General features: G+C 46.2%; 1 protein-coding gene across 1 annotated transcript in view; it reads right to left on the bottom strand.

The window, feature by feature from the left end:
- Nucleotides 1-20,541, bottom strand: part of VPS13C (vacuolar protein sorting 13 homolog C) — a 110,442-nt gene extending 89,901 nt beyond the window's left edge. Inside the window, 15 exon segments of the mRNA XM_048519710.1 lie at nt 862-979; nt 2,382-2,505; nt 4,302-4,438; nt 4,762-4,876; nt 4,969-5,161; nt 5,967-6,109; nt 6,784-6,878; nt 9,455-9,590; nt 10,187-10,249; nt 12,104-12,275; nt 13,184-13,290; nt 14,689-14,816; nt 15,019-15,076; nt 18,658-18,794; nt 20,490-20,541. Of these exon segments, the coding sequence (XP_048375667.1) occupies nt 862-979; nt 2,382-2,505; nt 4,302-4,438; nt 4,762-4,876; nt 4,969-5,161; nt 5,967-6,109; nt 6,784-6,878; nt 9,455-9,590; nt 10,187-10,249; nt 12,104-12,275; nt 13,184-13,290; nt 14,689-14,816; nt 15,019-15,076; nt 18,658-18,794; nt 20,490-20,541 (1,778 nt within the window).
- Between the last annotated feature and the right edge of the window lie 228 nt (nt 20,542-20,769).

Genomic DNA, 20,769 nt, shown 5'->3' with positions numbered 1-20,769 from the left:
GAGGAGGTGGAGGAGGAGGTGGTGGTGGTGGAGGAGGAGGAGTTTGGATTTATATCCCCTCTTTCTCTCCTGCCAGAGACTCAAAGGGGCTTACAATCTCCTAGCCCTTCCCCCCTCACAACAAACACCCTGTGAGGTGGGTGGGGCTGAGAGAGCTCCAAAGAACTGTGACTAGCCCAAGGTCACCCAGCTGGCGTGTGTGGGAGTGCACAGGCCAATCTGAATTCCCCAGATAAGCCTCCACAGCTCAGGCGGCAGAGCGGGGAATCAAACCCGGTTCCTCCAGATAAGCATGCACCTGCTCTTAACCTCCTACGCCACTGCTGCTCCTAAGTAAGGTAAGTAAGATGCTTAAGGTAAGTAAGATGCTTATAGTTAAAAGGATAAAATATACTAAAACTGTGAATATTTACCTAGAAGAATCTACTGGCAGAAGAAAATTGTATGGGCATAATCAGCATGGGCATAATCAGAAGTATGCCTCCAGTTAAGAGCCAGAGTGGCGTAGTGGTTAAGAGCAGGTGCGCTCTAATCTGGAGAACCGGGTTTGATTCCCTGCTCTGCCGCTTGAGCTGTGGAGGCTGGTCTGGGGAACCAGATTCGTTTGTGCACTCCAACACATGCCAGCTGGGTGACCTTGGGCTAGTCACAGTTCTTCGGAGCTCTCTCAGTCCCACCCACCTCACAGGGTGTTTGTTGTGAGGGGGGAAGGGCAAGGAGTTTGTAAGCCCCTTTGAGTCTCCTCACAGGAGAGAAAGGGGGATATAAATCCAACTCTTCTTAAAGGCATGTCCTATACTGTTTGTCTTCACAGGGCTCCTGAGTAAAATTAATGCTGCCGCTCAAGCTGTGATACATTACTTGGCCATCCTGATATCCTTCTCCACCATCGATTTGGCGAGCTGTATGTGGATGTCCATGGGCTGCAGCACGTGCAGAGTCGAAGGATGCTCGAACCGAGCCTTCTTCCAGTCTTCTCCTGGGACAAAATTAAGAATGTACAGGTTTCGCTGGGACGGTACAAACACACCACATAAATAAATCTGGAGGGACTACGGAAGACTCAAGAGCCAGAATACACACAGCTGACCAGCAGCAAGTAGAGAATTACAGTTCCACAAACACTCAAGAAATTACTAAGCATTGAAGAAGAAGAAGAGAAGAAGAAGAAGAAGAAGAAGAAGAAGAAGAAGAAGAAGAAGAAGAAGAAGAAGAAGAGGAGGAGGAGGAGGAGGAGGAGGAGGAGGAGTTTGGATTTATATCCCCCCTTTCTCTCCTGCAGGAGACTCAAAGGGGCTTACAATCTCCTTGCCCTTCCCCCCTCACAACAAACACCCTGTGAGGTGGGTGGGGCTGAGAGAGCTCCGAGAAGCTGTGACTAGCCCAAGGTCACCCAGTTGCCGTGTGTGGGAGTGTACAGGCTAATCCGAATTCCCCAGATAAGCCTCCACAGCTCAGGCGGCAGAGCTGGGAATCAAACCCGGTTCCTCCAGATTAGATATACGAGCTCTTAACCTCCTACGCCACTGCTGCTCCATTGAGGCTAAAACAGACACCGGGAAGAATACCTGAAGCTGTGCGCCACAACTTGACAGTGGCCCTTTTGGTAGTTCTGTTTAACCTGACTAGGGACCAGCCCTCTATTTCCTTTGGTGCGCTCCAGACCAGAAAAGTAGGAGTGCCCCCAAAGGCAGACCAGCTTTTAAAAATGCCACAGCTCTGTTGGGGTTTAGGCATCAGTGAGCCCTCCGTTTCAAAAGCTCCACAGCACTGACTGAAATTCAATTGTTAACTCCTGTCCAAGCCCAGACAAGGCTTTTGTATAAATTCTGCTCAGACTGGAAGATCACAGTCAGCATAGCAAAAAAATGGAATACAGGATGAAGAAGAAGAGAAGAAGAGTTTGGATTTATATCCCCCCTTTCTCTCCTGCAGGAGACTCAAAGGGGCTTACAATCTCCTTGCCCTTCCCCTCTCACAACAAACACCCTGTGAGGTAGGTGGGGCTGAGAGAGCTCCGAGAAGCTGTGACTAGCCCAAGGTCACCCAGCTGGCCTGTGTGGGAGTGCACAGGCTAATCTGAATTCCCCAGATAAGCCTCCACAGCTCAAGTGGCAGAGCTGGGAATCAAACCCGGTTCCTCCAGATTAGATACACGAGCTCTTAACCTCCTACGCCACTGCTGCTCTTACTTAAGATGCCAATCTTATACCTGTTCAGGGGCCCAGGCTGGATACAAACACCTCATTGTCTTCCAGATTAGCTTGTTTAAGACTGAAACCATTCGCTGAAGATGGCCACTATCAAACGGTTGTTTTCAGAGGCACAGAAGTCCCCAAAGAGTTTTGAAAGAGACCTTCATTGGGCGAGCGCCTCAATACCTGCTCTGCCGAACAGCAGCTGCACGTTCTTGATTTTTATATCGAACTTGTCGTACGCGTGGTCCATGATCTCTTCCAGGGACGTGTTTGACGTGGGGCAGCTGCCTTGACTGACGCTGTTCAGCTAGAGAATAACAATTTGCGTCACTGCACAGAACGTATGCGCCACTTTCAGTGTAAAAAGTCCAATCAGCAGCCACCCTCGGTTAAGACAACACAGATCTCCTCTCCCCGTTAATGGAATACACTTTTAAAAAACGTGCTGTGCCATTAAACGAGGTGCCATTGAGGCAGGGGCGTAATGGCCTAGAATGGCACCGGGGACAAGCACAATGGCTTACCCCACCCCAGACACTACTCGGGTAGGTCACGTGGGGGGGGGGGGGAGCGCATTGCCGAGCCACCCAGCCTTGTAACTGTGCACTGCACAAATTCCACATGTGATTCAGGAGTAAGGGCGCAGTGGAATGCTGAGCCAGCCAGCACAGCTCACCTGGCACTGAACTCCATGTGGAGTTTGGACCGAGGCGGGTCTGTTCGATGCTGGGCTCAGCTGAGCTGGAGCCAGGCTGAGCTGGAGCCGGCCAACTCGACTGCTCAGTTCAATTCTGGCCTCACCGTGGCTTGGGTCAAGCTTTAAACTGCAGGCTAAAAGTTGGACCCAGCCAAGGTGAGCTCAGCGTATAGCAGGGTTCAAACTCCATGTGGTAATAATCAGTAATAATCCGTTCAAGTTATTGGTAATAATCGGTAACAATCGTTTTCAGTAATCGGTAATAATCGGTTCTGGTAATTGGTAATAATTGGAAATAATCGTTTCAGTAATCGGTAATAATAGTTTTTGGTATTGGTAATAATCGGTTTCAGTAATCGGTAATAATTGGTAATAATCGGTTTCAGTAATTGGTAGTAAATGGTTTCAGAAATGGGTAATAATCGGTTCCGGTAATTGGTAATAATTGGAAATAATCGGTTTCAGTAATCGGTAATAATAGTTTTTGGTATTGGTAATAATCGGTTTCAGTAACCGGTAATAATCGGTTTCGGTAATCGGTAATAATCGATTTCAGTAATCGGTAATAATCGGTAATAATCAGTTTCAGTAATTGGTAGTAATTGGTTTCAGAAATCGGTAATAATCGGTTTCAGTAATCGCTGATAATCGGTAATAATCAGTTTCAGTAATTGGTAGTAATTGGTTTCAGAAATCGGCAATAATCGGTTTCAGTAATCGCTGATAATCGGTAATAATTGGTTTCAGTAATTGGTAGTGTAATTTTCGGTTCTCAGAAATCGGTAATAATCGGTTTCAGTAATCGCTGATAATCGGTAATAATCAGTTTCAGTAATTGGTAGTAATTGGTTTCAGAAATCGGCAATAATCGGTTTCAGTAATCGCTGATAATCGGTAATAATCGGTTTCAGTAATTGGTAGTAATTGGTTTCAGAAATCGGTAATAATCGGTTTCAGTAATCGCTGATAATCGGTAATAATCAGTTTCAGTAATTGGTAATAATAGTTTTTGGTATTGGTAATAATCGGTTTCAGTAACCGGTAATAATCGGTTTCGGTAATCGGTAATAATCGGTAATAATCATTTTTGTATGGGTAATAATTGGTAATAATCGGTTTCAGTAATTGGTAATAATCAATAATAATCGGGTGAGCCGTGCTGGCTGGCTCAGTGTTCAACCATGCCCTTGTTCCCAAATTGCACATACAGTTTGGGCAATGGCACAGTTATGAGGGGGGTGGGTGCCCCCCCATTACCTGCCCACGAGGCATCTGGAGCTCCGGCCGCCCTGCACTGCCCCCCCCCCGCCTCTCCCCTGTTAAGCTACCGTACTAGACTCAAATCTTGCCTGCCACAATGATCTTTAAGCTCCACTATAAAGAACAACAGAGGGCAAAAAAAATACCTGAAAAGTACCAAAGTCCAGAATAAGGAAGTCTGACTTGTCCTGGTGGAAGCCGGTCTGCGGAACCACAAGATAAGAAGGTTTCAGATTGATGCTCAGGTCAAGAACCTTTCGAGTTTCGATAATATGTGTGAGCCCTAGAAAAGAAGGAAAGAAGAAAAGAGATCAGACTAGCGGGTTTTTCTTCTATCCATCCTAGCCTGGTCTCATCAGAGTTCATACAGGACTGGATCTGGTTAGGACTCGGATGGGAGACCACCAACAAAATCCTGGGTTGCTACACGGAGGCAGGCAATGGCAAAACTCCTCTGAACGTCTCTTGCCTTGAAAACCCATGACGGGTCGCCATAAAGCGGCAGGAACTTGCGGGAACTTCTACACCCGCACGTCTCAAAAGCAACCCGTTGCTTGAAAACAGCAGAATTTCCGAGCTACGGCAGCCAAAGCGCTTCCAACCTACCTGTGGCGGTCCTCTCTTTAATTTCCTCCAGTTTTGACAGCGTGGCTGTGGTTAGACGTTCCAGATCCATGCCTCTGTTCGTCTGGAAGAACTCGACCATCGCGTTGATGGTTCTCTGAAAAAGGAGGATTTGTTTGCATGGGACGCCAGCGAGGACAAGAGACCAGAGGAAGGAACCGTAGTCGTTTGTTACGGAGCGCTACTCACTGCATCGTATATAATTTCCACAGGCTGTGACTCCACCGTGATGCTCTGGTCGGCCGTGCTGTCTTCTGGGTTGGTTTCAAACTCTATCCTCAGGAGAGAGGACTTGGCATCCCCAATCGAAGCCACGAGGGAAGGCACGACCTTCTGCTGCCTAAGGCCCGTCACGTACCAGTGTTCGAGTTTCGCTTCTACCCTGCAAAGCAGAAAACATCTTTAAAAGGCAATTTGAAAAGTGGATTTAAAATGCAAATTCACACTGCATACTGGGTTGCTGTGGCACAAATGCCGTCATGAAAGGGAGCTTCAAGCACCCCCCCCACCCACCCACCCACCGCGTGGCGTAGTGGTTAAGAGCAGGTGCACTCTAATCTGGGGAACCAGGTTTGATTCCCCACTCTGCCACTTGAGCTGTGAAGGCTTATCTGGTGAACTGGATTAGCTTGTGCACTCCCAACGCATGCCAGCTGGGTGACCTTGGGCAAGTCACAGTTCTTTGGAGCTCTCTCAGCCCCACCCACCTCACAGGGTGTTTTTTTGGGGGCGGGGAGGAGATTGTAAACCCCTTTGAGTCTCCTTACAGGAGAGAAAGGGGGAAATATAAATCCAAACTACTACTACTACTACTACTACTACTACTGCTGCTGCTACTGCTACTGCTACTACTATTGTAGATTTCACAGCTGCCAGATCTTTAGCTGGTTGTTGGCCTTCATTACAATTCGAGCCTCACCCAGAGCCCTAGGAAGCTGTAATGTATCGGCGTAGTAATTATTATTATTATCATCATCCTCCTCCTCCTCCTCCTCCTCCTCCTCGTTATTATTATTATTATTATTATTATTATTATTATTATTATTATTATTATTATTATTATTATTATTATTATTAGGTACTGTCTGAGAATTCACCCGTCATGGGTTTGTTTTTACACTTCAACTAGCTTGTTTCGGAACATGCCCCAAAAGCAGAAATAAATTAAAAAAACACGTCACACTTACTTCAGGGCTTGCGCTCCCGGTCTCTGTGATATTTTGGTGCTTAAATCAATAATCTGAATTTTAAGAGTGTCTGGAACATTTCTGTCTTCTTTAATTGTGAAGGAAGTGCTCAACAGCTTCAGGGACAACACGTGGGCAACATACTAGGCGGGAAATAAGAAGGAATCGGACACCCATTCTACTGTGCACCAGGCTCAGCAAAAGATGAGATGACACAGCATATTTATACACAACACAGCACTGTATTATATCAACGGTCCCACTAGCAAGGGAAGGATTTAAGTAAAGGGCTTCCTCTGATACAGAGGTCTTATCACTACAGCCTTCTGCTGGTCTGAGTGCCGTTAGGGGGGTGGGGTTGAGAGGGTGGTGACTTCCCCCCACCCCCAACACCCACTGCCACGCTAATCTGGACTTCACATCTGATTAAAGGGTCTCTGCATGCATCGCCCCAAACACCTTGTCCAGAACTCTTGTGATGGGCACAGGACAGTATTAAGGGATTAAAAAAACCATCAGCAATTTGACAGGCACTGGACTCCACGTATCCAGCCGTCCCTGGAAAAGCGAAAGCCAACACATTTGCCAGCCATAAAGCAGACAAATCCTAAACCTGTTTTATGAGCTGCTGGTAAGAAAACACAAATAAAATTGGTTGCATCGCCCTAGAAAGTCAAGGAATGTCAATCTGTTTCGAATCAACCTTCATTCAGAGAGCGAGGGGGGGGGGGGGCAAGAGGACGGTTGGAAAATAACTCCCCCCTTAATGCAAATAAGTTGATTTGATAGTCTTGTTTTTATTAAAAGGTGCAAATACCTTCTTGGGTAGCGTGAGGTTATGAGAGCTGTCGCTATAACCGATGGCGGTGAAAAGGTTTGCCTTCTCCTCTGGTGTCATGAGGTCATCGATAGCTGGCGAACGCACCAAAGAAATGGTCATCAGCCTCTCATTCAATACGGAAGAGATTTTTAAAAACCCATTTACACAGCGCTGACAACCTCACTGCCAGACACAAATCTCCGCATGAAGCACCGTTCTGGCGATTTGCAACATCACATCCCCACCCCCACCCCCCAGGGATGCTAAAGCAGCAGGAACCAAAAAACTCAAGAAACTGCCCAATCTTCTCCCAAACAGGGGTTGGGTCTGTGGTGCTTAGGTTTGCGCCGAGGGATGCACGTAGTGTAGAAAAGAGCCCGCTGGAAGAAGAAGAAGAAGAGTTTGGATTTATATCCCCCCTTTCTCTCCTGCAGGAGACTCAATGGGGCTTACAATCTCCTTGCCCTCCCCCCCTCACAACAAACACCCTGTGAGGTAGGTGGGGCTGAGAGAGCTCCGAGAAGCTGTGACTAGCCCAAGGTCACCCAGCTGGCGTTTGTGGGAGTGCACAGGCTAATCTGAATTCCCCAGAGAAGCATCCACAGCTCAGGCGGCAGAGCGGGGAATTGAACCCGGTTCCTCCAGATTAGATACACGAGCTCTTAACCTCCTACGCCACTGGAGAATATTTCTGATTGGTCTGGCTCATGCACGGGATCTGGGTCAATAAACGACATGTGGAAAACCTATTCCAGTATATACTAATTATGCAACTACCTCACAGCCTGAAAATACAGCCTAGTATCAAGAGGCGTAAGAGCCAGCGTGGCGTAGTGGTTAAGAGCAGGTGCACTCTAATCTGGAGAAGCGGGTTTGATTCCCTGCTCTGCCACTTGGGCTGTGGAGGCTTATCTGGTGAACCAGATTAGCTTGTGCACTCCAACACGTGCCAGCTGGGCGACCTTGGGCTAGTCACAGTTCTTCTGAGCTCTCTCAGCCCCAGCCACCTCACAGGGTGTGTGTTGGGGGGTGGGGGGGAGGAGCTTGCAAGCTCCCCTGAGTCTCCTTACAGGAGAGAAAGGGGGGGATATAAATCCAAACTCCTCCTCCTCCTCCTCCTCCTCCCCCTCCTCCTCCTTCTTCTTCTTCTTCAATCAGACACAATTCCCATTCTTGCCAAAACAATGTACATCAGGCATTATCCATCCGTTTTTGACCAAAGCCTTACATTTGGAGACCAGGGCAGACTAGGGTTTGAATCCCAGACCAGGAACCCTTCTGTTCCACTCAAGGCAGGAGGGAGTGAGAGAACGAGAGCATGACAATAAACTAAGCTCATACCTGTCACACGCACTCCTCTCTTTGGCCCCTTCCACACATGCAGAATAATGCACTTTCAATCCACTTTCACAACTGTTTGCAAGTGGATTTTGCTATTCTGCCCAGCTGCAAAGTGCATTGAAAGTGGGCTGAAAGTGCATTATTCTGCGTGTGCGGAAGCGGCCTCTGTCATGATGCATAAGTCAGTCTGTGGAGAAATTGCCTATGTTACTTTATGTTATGTTACTATGTTTACATTAGCTGCTTTGGCTAGAAGTCACCCCCACCTGTGGGTTATTTCCATCCCACTTAGGACTTTGATTACCTCTGTTAAGAATTGCACCTGGTGGCAACAATGTCTTTACATCACAGGTGTCAAACTCGCAGCCCTCCAGATGTTATGGACTACAATTCCCATCACCCCCTGCCAGCATCATGCTGGCAGGGGATGATGGGAACTGTAGTCCAAAACATCTGGAGGGCCGCAAGTTTGACACCTATGCTTTACATTATGCTTAGTAAATTTGTGTGAGAGTTTGATTGGTTCGTTTATATGCCAATTCATCAGTAGTTTAGTATAATTACCCTCCAACACTCTCACTCGGGACTGTGCTGTTCTAACTTTACTTTTATCCCTGTTACTCTGTACTGCATGAGCATACCTGTGTTTCCTACCTGTTGCCTTGGTTGTTTTGAAGTTTAAACTCTGCCGGCTAGTTTGGGTTGTAATACTTTCGTTTTTGCTCTTTGCTTGTTTTGCTTTATAGGCCATGCTACCATTAGAACATAAGAACATAAGAAAGAGCCTGCTGGATCAGACCAGAGTCCATCTAGTCCAGCACTCTGCTACTTGCAGTGGCCCACCAGGTGCCTTTGGGAGCTCACAGGAAGGATGTGAAAGCAATGGCCTTCTGCTGCTGCTGCTGCTGCTGCTCCCGAGCACCTGGTCTGCTAAGGTCTTTGCAATCTCAGATCAAGGAGGATCAAGATTGGTAGCCATAGATAGACTTCTCCATCAATCTGTCCAAGCCCTTTTTAAAGCTACCCAGGCCATCACCACCTCCTGTGGCAGCATATTCCAAACACCAACGATTGTTTTATTATGTTATTTTAACCTTGATTATTCCCTCCCCATTGTTTAGTTTATTGGGAAGGTGTGGCTCTCAATAAACCCAAAGAATATTTTATTTAAAGTTTCAGCTGCTGAGTTTTTTGTTGTGCATTTTAAAATCCTAACCCACGTTTTGAGAAGTGGCAGTCAGCCTCTTTCTCTACACAGTCCTATGATAGAAAACAGGATTCAATTGAGAAGGGAGTGCCCTAATGTTCACTTTATGTTCTAACCTACTTTCAGGGGCTTGTAGCTCTTCGTCTTCTTTTCTCTTAGACTCCTTCTTACTCCAAAGTCCACTAAACCAGCCGCTCCCTTTCTTCTCAGCATCTGTCGACTTCTTCCTCAGTAGCTTCTGTCCCGACCTTATCATCTATAACCAAACGCCGATAAGATGAACGCAAGGAATAAAGGCCCTGTCGTTTCACGTCCTCCAAAACTTTAAAATACACACACACACACACACACAAAGCTGAGGATCAAGGGAAAATGAAGGAATATGCTTGGAGTGGCAACACATTGGTTGAGATGGCTATGGGTTTTTTTTCCCTAAAATCTAAGCTATTGGGGTGTTGTGGGGTTTCCGGGCTGTATGGCCGTGTTGCAGTAGCATTCTCTCCTGACATTTCGCCTGCATCTGTGGCTGGCATCTTCAGAGGATCTAATAGTAGGAAAGCAAGTGGAGTATATATACTTGTTGGAGTATCCAGGGTGGGGGAAAGAACCATTTGCCTGTTAACAAGTAAAGGGTGCAATTAGCTTGCCAGAAACCACACAGCACCCCAGTGATTCCGGCCGTGAAAGCCTTCAACAATATACTAAGCTATTGTTCGCTCAAAATTAAAAGCAAATTGATTTCAAAGTGAGGGGCGAGAAGAAACAGGGGTGAGACTCATATGCAGACCCCTGCATAACTTCCAACGTTGTGTTTATGAAATGGACACAGAAACCGCAAATAGCAGAACGTACCTCAACTTGTGCTTGCTGCCGGGCTAAAATGATACTGAAAACATCTAGAGCCTTTTCTAAATCCTGAGGAACAAACAGAGACAAAAAGTACGCTTAGCGTTTACTAATGGATCAACAGTCTAATAAGAAAAGTTTTACTAATGGATCAACAGTCTAATAAGAAAAGTTTCAGCCAATTGGCTAACTTTTTGGACAGTGTGTCTCCATCATTATCAACAACTGTGTACAGTTCTGGGCACCGCAATTCAAGAAGGACATTGACAAGCTGGGACGGGTCCAGAGGAGGGCAACTAAAATGGTCAAAGGTCTGGAGGAGAGACTTAGGGAGCTGGGGATGTTTAATTTGGTGAAGAGAAGGTTAGGAGGTGACATGATAGCCATGTTTAGATATTTGAAGGGATGTCATGTTGGTGAGGGAGCAAGATTGTATCCATCAAGAAACAACACCTCTTCAAGGTGTTGGTAATAACCTTTAAGGCCTTACGCGGCATGGGGCCCTCATACCTGCGGGACCGCATCACCCCTTATGTCCCACATAGGCCATTACGCTCAGCGGTGGCAGAACTGCTGGTGACCCCTAGCCCCGCGACGATGCGGCTGGCCTCGACCCGGGCCAGGGCCTTTACGGCTCTGGCCCCTGCCTGGTGGAATGCTCTACCTCCATCAGTTCGGCTCTGCGGGACCTTGGGGAGTTCCACAGGGCCTGCAAAACAGCGCTATTCCACCGGGCCTCTGGAGAGGCTGGCCCCGGTTTTACTGACCCCCCCTGACCGAGGCTGCCGGATTTAAACTGAGGCCGCCACTTTTTCATCTTCTGCCAACCCGGTCGGGCCCATTGCCGATTCCATCTGGGCCCGCCTGTTCCCTCCCTTTCTTCCTCTCTCTCTTTCTTTACTGTTTATCTTTTCCCTCTCCTTTAGCCTTGGGATCGGGCGCCTGTTTTTAAACTGTTTTAAACTGTTTTGAACTGTTTTAAACTGTTTAGACTGTGCGGTTTGAACCGTTTGAAGTGTTTGAACAGTTATATTGTTGAGCTGTTTTAAATTATGTATGATTGCTGCTGGAATTTTAAATTTGTTAAGTTATATTGTTTTTGAGTTGCTGTTGGAAACAGCCATGCTGGGAGCCGCCTCGAGCCCTTCGGGGAAGAGGCGGCCTACAAGTCTAAAATATAAATAAATAAATAAATAAATAGCGGAAGAGACGGTCTTGCAGGTACGTTGCTCCCGGACCATACCTGAATACCAAAACATGAATACCAACATGAATACCAAAACCTTGAACCTTGAATCTGCACACGGCACCTAGAAGGAGGGTCCAGCTGTCATTTAGATTTTGCTCGTCTAAACATTTACACGTGTTCTGACAATCCAGCACTCCACTTGAAGCCAGTGCAGATGCAGCAACACAGGTTTTATATGCACAGAGACATAAAACAGGATGGTATATATCATTGGTGGGATCCAAAAAATTTAGTAACAGGTTCCCATGGTGGTGGCATTCAAACTGTGGCGTAGCGCCAATGGGGCTGGGCTGGGCACGACGGGGGCGTGGCTGGGCAGGGCATTCCTGGGCGGGGCTGTGGCAAGGACGCAGCCGCTGTGCCCGTCCTTGGGCGGGAAACGAATGCACGCAGACGCAGGCTGCCACGCACGCCGGTGCACCTCCTGCTAGACTGCTTCAAGTTCTGCACGCTGCTGCTGAGAGGAGGGGCGTAACTAAGGCAAAAATCACATGGCAAAATCACCCATGAGTAACCCCCACTCGGCACACGCAAATAATTAGCAACCTACTCTCGGGAACCTGTGAGAACCTGCTGGATCCCACCTCTGGTACATATGGAAATGTATTTCATTTACAGCAGCAGGTTTCCTGGTAGACTTTTCCCATCTAACCCTTCTAAATGCCCTCAGGTACCTGCATCTGTTTCTGTGTTTCTTCGGATACTTTCGCCTGCGCCAGTTTGTTTTTGTAAACATTTTTGTAACTTTTCAGAAGTTGCCTGTGGTGTCTTATGTTACTCCACGACCACATGCGAGAATATCTCCTGATATGGACCTCGAGAATGCTGTTTATTGCGTATTTCCACCTGCAAGAAGCAAGAAAATTAACTTCTCGTTTTTATTGAGAGGTAAAACCATGAGAAAATGCCTGAATTTTAAGAAAGGATTAACCATCCATCACATTTGCTGCATGGCTGGCTACATGCTCAGTTTCTGCAGTGCTAATTAAGGCAGTTTCACAATAAATCACGCATTTCTGCACTGTCGTTCCAGTTGCAGATTCCATAAGCCGCTCCCAAAGGCACTGTTGGGAAGAAAGCCCCTGCTAAAAACCTTTCATAGCTAAGGCCCCTTCCGCACACGCAGAATAATGCGTTTTCAAACCACTTTCACAACTGTTTGCAAGTGGATTTTGCTATTCCACACGGCTTCAAAGAGCATTGAAAGCAGTTTGAAAGTGCATTATTCTGCATGTGCAGAAGGAGCCTAAGTTTCTGCTGACACAATTATCAGGCACGGCTGCTTTGTGCAAGGATGAGGAAAATAGGGCTTGCTTTGCATTGCAGTGCAAAGGTTTTCAAAGGCTGTTCTAAGTCAGTTCCTTTTACGTATGCTGGGGGAACCTTTATTTAAATATTACAAGCCAAACCAGGGCAGGGCAATAAGATCTCTACAAAACAATGTGGCATTTCTGAAAGCCGGTTTTTCAAATATTAATGTTAAAGCAAAAGCAAGCAAACTTATACACTGTTGAGAGGTAGAAAGCTCAACAGAACTGACCAGTCCTGCCACATTTCATTGTATGTGAGGTATTTCCCACGGCAGACACAAGATTCCCCCTTGACCATCTATGAGACCCAACCTGGGTTAGGCCGTCATCCAGTCTATAAGGGAAATTAATATTTCCCCTTCAGCTGCGAGCAGTAACCTAGAACTACTATATAGCCACCCAATTACCCCATTTAAAAACTGTTCAGAAAAGCTCTCAACTTACCATTTGGTCGCATTCTTATGCAGGGGTAAGTCCGGCCTAAACTTTCGGTAGGGGGCATTTCGAAACATATAGTCCACAGACTCCAGTAGGTCAATCATACTAAGATACTGAAACAAATGAGTACACAAAGTCACACAGTTGGAAACACTAACAGGGGCTGTGTGTGCCAAAAACACTCCTGATTCTCTGCTGAGAGGCATACTGAGAGCCACCATGGTGTAGAGCAGGGGTGGCCAACCTACGGTGCTCCAGATGTTCGTGGACTACAATTCCCATCAGCCCCTGTCAGCATGGCCAATTGGACTATATTTCCCATCAGCATGGCCAATCGGACTACAATTCTTATCAGTTCATGGACTAACTCAACTCCCCCTGTCAGCATGGCCAATTGACTACATTCCATCAGCATGGCCAATTGGACTACATTTCTCATCAGCATGGCCAATTGGACTACAATTCTTATCAGTTCATGGACTACACTTCCCATCAGCCCCTGTCAGCATGGCCAATTGGACTACATTTCCCATCAGCATGGCCAATCGGACTACAATTCTTATCAGCTCATGGACTACAATTCCCATCAGCCCCTGTCAGCATGGCCAATTGGACTACATTTCCCATCAGCATGGCCAATCGGACTACAATTCTTATCAGTTCATGGACTACAATTCCCATCAGCCCCTGTCAGCATGGCCAATTGGACTACATTTCCCATCAGCATGGCCAATTGGACTACAATTCTTATCAGTTCATGGACTACAATTCCCATCAACCCCTGTCAGCATGGCCAATTGGACTACAATTCTTATCAGTTCATGGACTACATTTCCCATCAGCATGGCCAATCGAACTACAATTCTTATCAGCTCATGGACTACAATTCCCATCAGCCCCTGTCAGCATGGCCAATGGGACTACATTTCCCATCAGCATGGCCAATCGGACTACAATTCTTATCAGTTCATGGACTACAATTCCCATCAGCCCCTGTCAGCATGGCCAATTGGACTACATTTCCCATCAGCATGGCCAATTGGACTACAATTCTTATCAGTTCATGGACTACAATTCCCATCAGCCCCTGTCAGCATGGCCAATTGGCTGATGGGAATTGTAGTCCATGAACATCTGGAGCACCATAGGTTGGCCACCCCTAGTGTAGAGTGTCAGACTAGCATTTGGGAGAACCATGTTTGAATCCTCACTCGGCCGTGGAAGTCACATTTTCTCAGCCTAAGCCTACCTCCCAGGGTTGTCGTGAGGACAAAGTGGAGGAAAGGAAAGGAGACTGATGCCCTTTGGAGCAAAGAAGTAAAGCAAACCTCCCTCAGAAACTCCATTCAAGGCAGCTTTTTCAAACTTCACAGACTACTCAAATCGTTCTAAACAGGCGGTCCATGCATCTTTCTTTCAGACACAGGAGCAAGGAAGTGGAGCCGGTCCAGAGCGAGCGGTTAAAGGCAGAGCGGCAGTCCTCAAACAAGGTCACCAAACGGCCATTTTACCTGAGGCTTGGTCAACTCCACAGCGATGCTCTGCACTTCCACGCTCCAATCAACCTTTGGAGTTTTTAGCTCCATTTCCGCGTGGGGGTTGATATACAGCTTGGCGGAAGCCGACACTGGTCTGAAAACTGGAAGCAAAACATGGATTGGGAAACGAAAGCACGATTCGCAACTAGCACAAAACACCAGGAAAATAAAATGGTCGGTGGCGTGGGGTTACACGAACACACGTGGAGCAGCCTGACATTGAATCAAACCTCCCCCATTTCCCCCACCCACCCCCATAGCAGACATAAACCAGGCACCCCCAGTTCCATCCCACACACTTACTGTACTGATAGTCTGGAGGCTTTCGGCCGACTGAAGGGACCCCTCTTTTCAGTTGTTCCTGCAAAGACAAACAGCTAATATAAATGGAATCAAGCAGATTATGGTGGCTACATGAAGAATAAAATGGGTTTAGAAGAAGAAGAAGAAGAAGAAGAAGAAGAAGAAGAAGAAGAAGAAGAAGAAGAAGAAGAAGAAGAAGAAGAAGAGGAGGAGGAGGAGGAGGAGGAGGAGGAGGAGGAGGAGGAGGAGGAGGAGGAGTTTGGATTTATACCCCCCTACTTGAGCTGTGGAGGCTTGTCTGGGGAACCAGATTCGCTTGTGCACTCCAACACATGCCAGTTGGGGGACCTTGGGCTAGTCACAGTTCTTACGAGCTCTCTCAGCTCCACCTACTTCACAGGGTGTTTGTTGTGGGGGGGGGGAGGGAAAGGAGATTGTAATCCCCTTTGAGTCTCCTTACAGGAGAGAAAGGGGGGGATATAAATCCAAACTCTTCTTCTTCTTCTTCGATAGTGAGACAGTTGACAGATATGCGTCTTTATCAGGAAGAGGGTGGTACAGAACATCTTGGGAAACAAATTATGCATTTAACTGGGAAAACCAATTATAAATTGCCACATTTTTCACTTCCTTGTTGCTCTTAGTAAAGTAGCGAGACAAATTAAGAGCAGTGTGATACTTTTATATTATTTATATTTCAAGTTATTTCCTCTCTCATAACAGTATTAATAAAATTCTCTTGGAAATGAGGCTAATAAATATTCGAAAAACCAATTTCCCCCGCGAATTTCCCCTTGTGTTACCAGGGAACGGGAGACTCGTTACACAAAAAACGAATGGACTGCTTGCAGTTCATTAACCAAAAAGATCACGTGCCAGACTGATAAACCAGGAATAGCTGTGCTTCCTGGTCAATAAGGTGTCCCAAAGTAATCCAGCCAGTTCAGGAACACATCTGGGAACAGATTCTGGCGAACAAAGAGCTGTTCTTCAAATTACATGGCTTGCAAATCAGGCAGTTTGTGCCTGTTCATATGAAAAGATTCAAAACGCAGGTGCGTAAACAATAAAAGGTTCCTCATAACGTATAAATTTTCTAATGAAACTTAATAAACTCAGGCAATAAGTAGCATCATGATACAGGGCATGAAAAATCAGAGAGCCATCTGTCGGTCATTAAATAACGTCAGCTTGCTTTCAAGTAATCACGTCGCCAAAGCAGGCTTACAAGGTAATTGGCTTAAGAGATAAAAAGGTGGTTTTTGGCAAACAAGGCAAAAACTGGCCACAAACCTACTAGCAAGTGCCAACATTTAATAAACAGCTTGGAAATAATACCTTAAAGCGGAATAGTGTACAGCAGGGGTCCCCAAACTACGGCCCGGGGGCCAAATGTGGCCCCCTGAAGGCATTTATCCGGCCCGCCAGGCATGACGGTGATGGCTCCATTCATGTGCAGTGGGGGCTCGAGGGAGAGGAGGAACCGGCCCCAATGGCTGTTGATTGCAATTACATGATGGCACCCCCAAATATCCATGAATTTTCTGACCCAGAGTTGGAAACCTTACATGTGGCAACGCCTGCTCCGCCCTTCCCTCTCAGCTACTCCATGTGTTGCTCTCAGGCTTTCTGTTCCGTTTCACCTCTTATTGGCATCAGCCAGGCTGGCGAACCGCTCACATTGCTAGGGAGGAAAGAACCCAGGAAGAGACCTGATCCTGGGTTAGATGGAATGCTTCATTGGGAAAGTTCTGCTTTTTTTTTTTTACAGGGGAAGGTATTCCACAGCCTCCCCAACAATATTTGGAGCCCACCCTGTACTTGACATACTTTGGTCACTGTTCTTAAAATAGACTATGACAGAAAGGCTGAAAGGTGAAATCAAACATTTTACAATCATTTGTGCATAGGAATTTGTTCATAGTTTTTTTTAGTCCGGCCCTCCAACAGTCTGAGCGACAGTGAGCTGGCCCCCTGTTTAAAAAGTTTGGGGACCCCTGGTGTACAGTGACATTAATGCATAAAACTGCATTCGCAATATGCAAAAGCCACATTCAGTGGGATCAACAGTCTCAGATAAACAGCACAATACATACAAACATTTTGCATAATGGAATCAAGAGGCCCCATAAGGAAATTCTTAGTCCTGCCCTATCTGGCTTAACCGGCCTAAATCACAAAGCTTTACTGGCTATACATTGTCAGGCAGAAACCAGAAAATCACACGGGAAATGGCCCATTTCTGTGCACTTATCTGTAAATATAAAAAGAGATACCCTGAGGCCGTATTGTCAAGGGAAGGGAAGATTAGACCCGCTCAACTTTTAGATGACATGGCCGGAAGCCCAGCTTTTTCGTCAGTCCTTATAAGCTTCCTTTTTAGCAAATATTGTATGAGCCTTTTATACTCAAATTTTTATCTCTGCTCCAACCATTGTATTCTTACTTACTGTATCGCAATTTAGGTGCAACGAGATTTCAAACATAAGTCACTGAAATTTTTTTATATAAATTATTTAATTCCCATGAACATCCTCTCTGTCAGCAATATAGACTATGTACTACCCTGTTTCCCTGAATATAAGACATGCCCTGAAAATAAGACATAGTAGAGGTTTTGCTGAAGTGCGAAATATAAGGCATCCCCCAAAAGTAAGATGTAGCAAAAGTTTTTGTCTGGAAGCACGCCCGACGAACAGAAAGCAGAAAAGTAAGACATCCCCTGAAAATAAGACATAGCGCATCTTTGGGAGCAAAAATTAATGTGACACTGTCTTATTTTTGGGGAAACACAGTATCTCTGACCTGTTTTCTTGTTGCTGAATTGTCTATTTTTGTTCTGTTCTGATCGTTGACCGTAAATAAATGATTTGGATTTGGATTTGGAATCATGAGGCCTAGCTTTGCAGCACATTGGGAATACAGAAGTTTTAATAGCTTGGATATCCTGAAAAAGGCAGGCGTTGTGTGCCATTATGAAGTGATAAAGCAGTGATGGTGAACCTTTTCGAGACCGAGTGCCCAAACTGCAACCCAAAACCCACTTATTTATCGCAAAGTGCCAACACGGCAATTTAACCTGAATACTGAGGTTTTAGTTTAGAAAAAACGGTTGGCTCTGAGACATGCGTTACTCGGGAGTAAGATTGGTGGTAGTCGGTGGCTTTGCTTTGAAGCAGCCATGCAACTCTTCCAACGGGTGAATCACGACCCTAAGAAGGTTTACTCAGAAGCAAGCCCCATTGCCAGCAACCGAGCTTACTGCCAGGTAAAGGATCGCGTTTTAGTCCTTCACATGAAAATCAGTGGGGTTTAACAGCGCTTAACAAGGTTACCTACACTGCTTCCCCAAAATTAGGTCATAGGTTTAATGCTAATAATTGAGCCCAGCGGCCCAGGCCAGCCTAGATGTGTGGGAGTGGGGGCGACTCTGTTTGCGCGTGCCCACAGAGAGGGCTCTGAGTGCCACCTCTGGCACCCGTGCCATAGGTTCGCCACCACTGTGATAAAGCATCCAGCTACAGAAAGGTACATCACAGTAATGGTATTCTTGTTCTCTTTTTTAAAAAATCACCTAGGTCAGTAAGAAGACGATAGCATCTTTTAAATATGCCTGTAGCTTATTCAGTGTTAAATTACCAATATTTGTTCCCGGGAAGAGCGGTAGTACATTTCGCTGTCCACGTTCCAGTAGAAACTGAGTGAGTCAAGCCGCAAGAGCTGGAAAAACAGATACACTTTATTAACTGCTAGAATGTGCAGTTCAGGACTCTTGACTGTTCAAAAGTGACACTGCGGCTCCAAATCCACCTGTCCCACCTGTGACTTCAAACATCTCTGAATCTGCAAGAAGGCCAAGGGACACGTTCGTGAGGACAAAGCGTTATAAAACACAGAGAGGTCAGTGGTGTCTCCGTTCACGGTCACGAACAACCTGAGATTTTGTGGTTGGGTTTTGTTGCTGTTTGCAACGGATGGATGACTGTGCTTTGGGGATCTCTTCCCCTCCGCCGAGATCGCTAATTCCAGTTGGCTGGAATACCCGAATACAGGCAACTGGGCAAAGTGCAGTTTGAGTCTTCCTTGTCTATTCAGGCACACAAATTTAGATGTCACAACCAGCTGGTATCCAAGGCTTCTGTCTTCTACCTTTGCAACAGGACAGGACGAGGGCGGCAGCATGCAAACCCAACAATTAACCGGATATATCCATCGCAAACCACTAAAACCTGAGAGTCTCATAGATTTGATCTTGCCTTACAAATACTAAAAATTTAAAATATCAAAACCAAGGGAGCATTTCCCCCCGTATACAAGGCACAACTGAAACTGACAACATGGGGCTTAACTTCCCCCCCCCCCCATGTTGTTAATTTCAGTTGCGCAATGAAAAGGGTGCTCAGGAAATCAATCTGCTTGGGATGGGCCCGCAGAAGACGGAAGCCGTTTCGTGGCTATTAACATTCCAGTACTGAACTTCCAGTACTTCAGGTAGGGCAGGAATATGCCATTCGTCTGCCCAAGAAGTTATTGGTGCAGCAGGCTTTGAAATGCACCTTCCTACCTAAATGAAAGGAAAAGATTCTATCTGCTTTTACCCAGTGGCTCCTCCTGTCTTAAACTCAGATTAATCACAAAATCCAGTCAATCAATCAATCAATCAATCAATCAATCAATCAATCTATCTATCTATCTATTTATCTATCTATCTATCTATCTATCTATTTATCTATCTATCTATCTATCTATCTATCTATCTATCTATCTATCTATCTATCTATCTATCTATCTATCTATCTATCTATCTATCTATCTATCTATTTATTTATTTATTAGGTTTATAGAATCACTCGAGGGGCCCAGGGCGGTGAACAATATAAAAGAGCAATAACCAATTAAAAATACAATATGGCAACATAAGTTAGGATGGCTCTGATAAAAATAAACCTTACTCTATTAAAATGCAGCATTAATACTTTAGTTCCAGATGGCGCCTGCTATCATTCCCACAGAAGCCCCAGAATGGGGGTTTATAGGTCTTCATGAAGAAGAACAAGAAGGGAGGGAGGGAGGGAGGGAGGGAGGGGGCCCCTATCAATGGCTAGTCTCCCCAAAGGCCCGGTGGAACAGCTCAGTCTTGCAGGCCCTGCGGAACTCAACGAGGTCCCGCAGGGCCCGGACAGCTGGAGGAAGAGCGTTCCACCAGGCTGGGGCCAGAGCTGTAAAGGCTCTGGCCCGGGTGGAGGCCAGCCATATCATGGAGGGGCCAGGGATCACCAGTAAATTGGCCTCTGCTGAACGCAGAGACCGGTTCGGGACATATGGGGTAAGACGGTGTGTAGGTACGGAGGCCCCAGGCCGCGTAAGGCCTTAAAGGTTAACACCAACACCTTGAAAATGATCTAGTTAATCCAATCTTTGTATGTATAACAGCCACACACCAATCTGCCCAAGAGGGAGAAAACGGTTACCTAGGCTGGAATCCAAAGAAAGATGCAACCTGTTCTCCGTGCCCAACAGCATCGTGTCTCCCCGAAAATAAGACAGGGTCTTATATTAAATTCTGCGCCAAAAGATGCATTAGGGCTTATTTTCGGGGTAGGGCTTATTTTGGGGGAAACACGGTATACACGGGGGGAGGGCGTTCCTCAAGCTTCAAACATCAGCCTTATGCTCAAGCCCCTTGGGAAACTAGGGGGACTTTCAAAAATGGTGACTGACCACTGGGGAAGGGGAAGGGACGTTATTTGA

The sequence above is a fragment of the Sphaerodactylus townsendi genome, linkage group LG17 (assembly GCF_021028975.2).
Source record: "Sphaerodactylus townsendi isolate TG3544 linkage group LG17, MPM_Stown_v2.3, whole genome shotgun sequence".
In the NCBI taxonomy this organism is placed as follows: Eukaryota; Metazoa; Chordata; class Lepidosauria; order Squamata; family Sphaerodactylidae; genus Sphaerodactylus; species Sphaerodactylus townsendi.
Note: the sequence above shows the minus strand (reverse complement) of the source record. Positions and strands in the feature narration are given on the sequence as shown.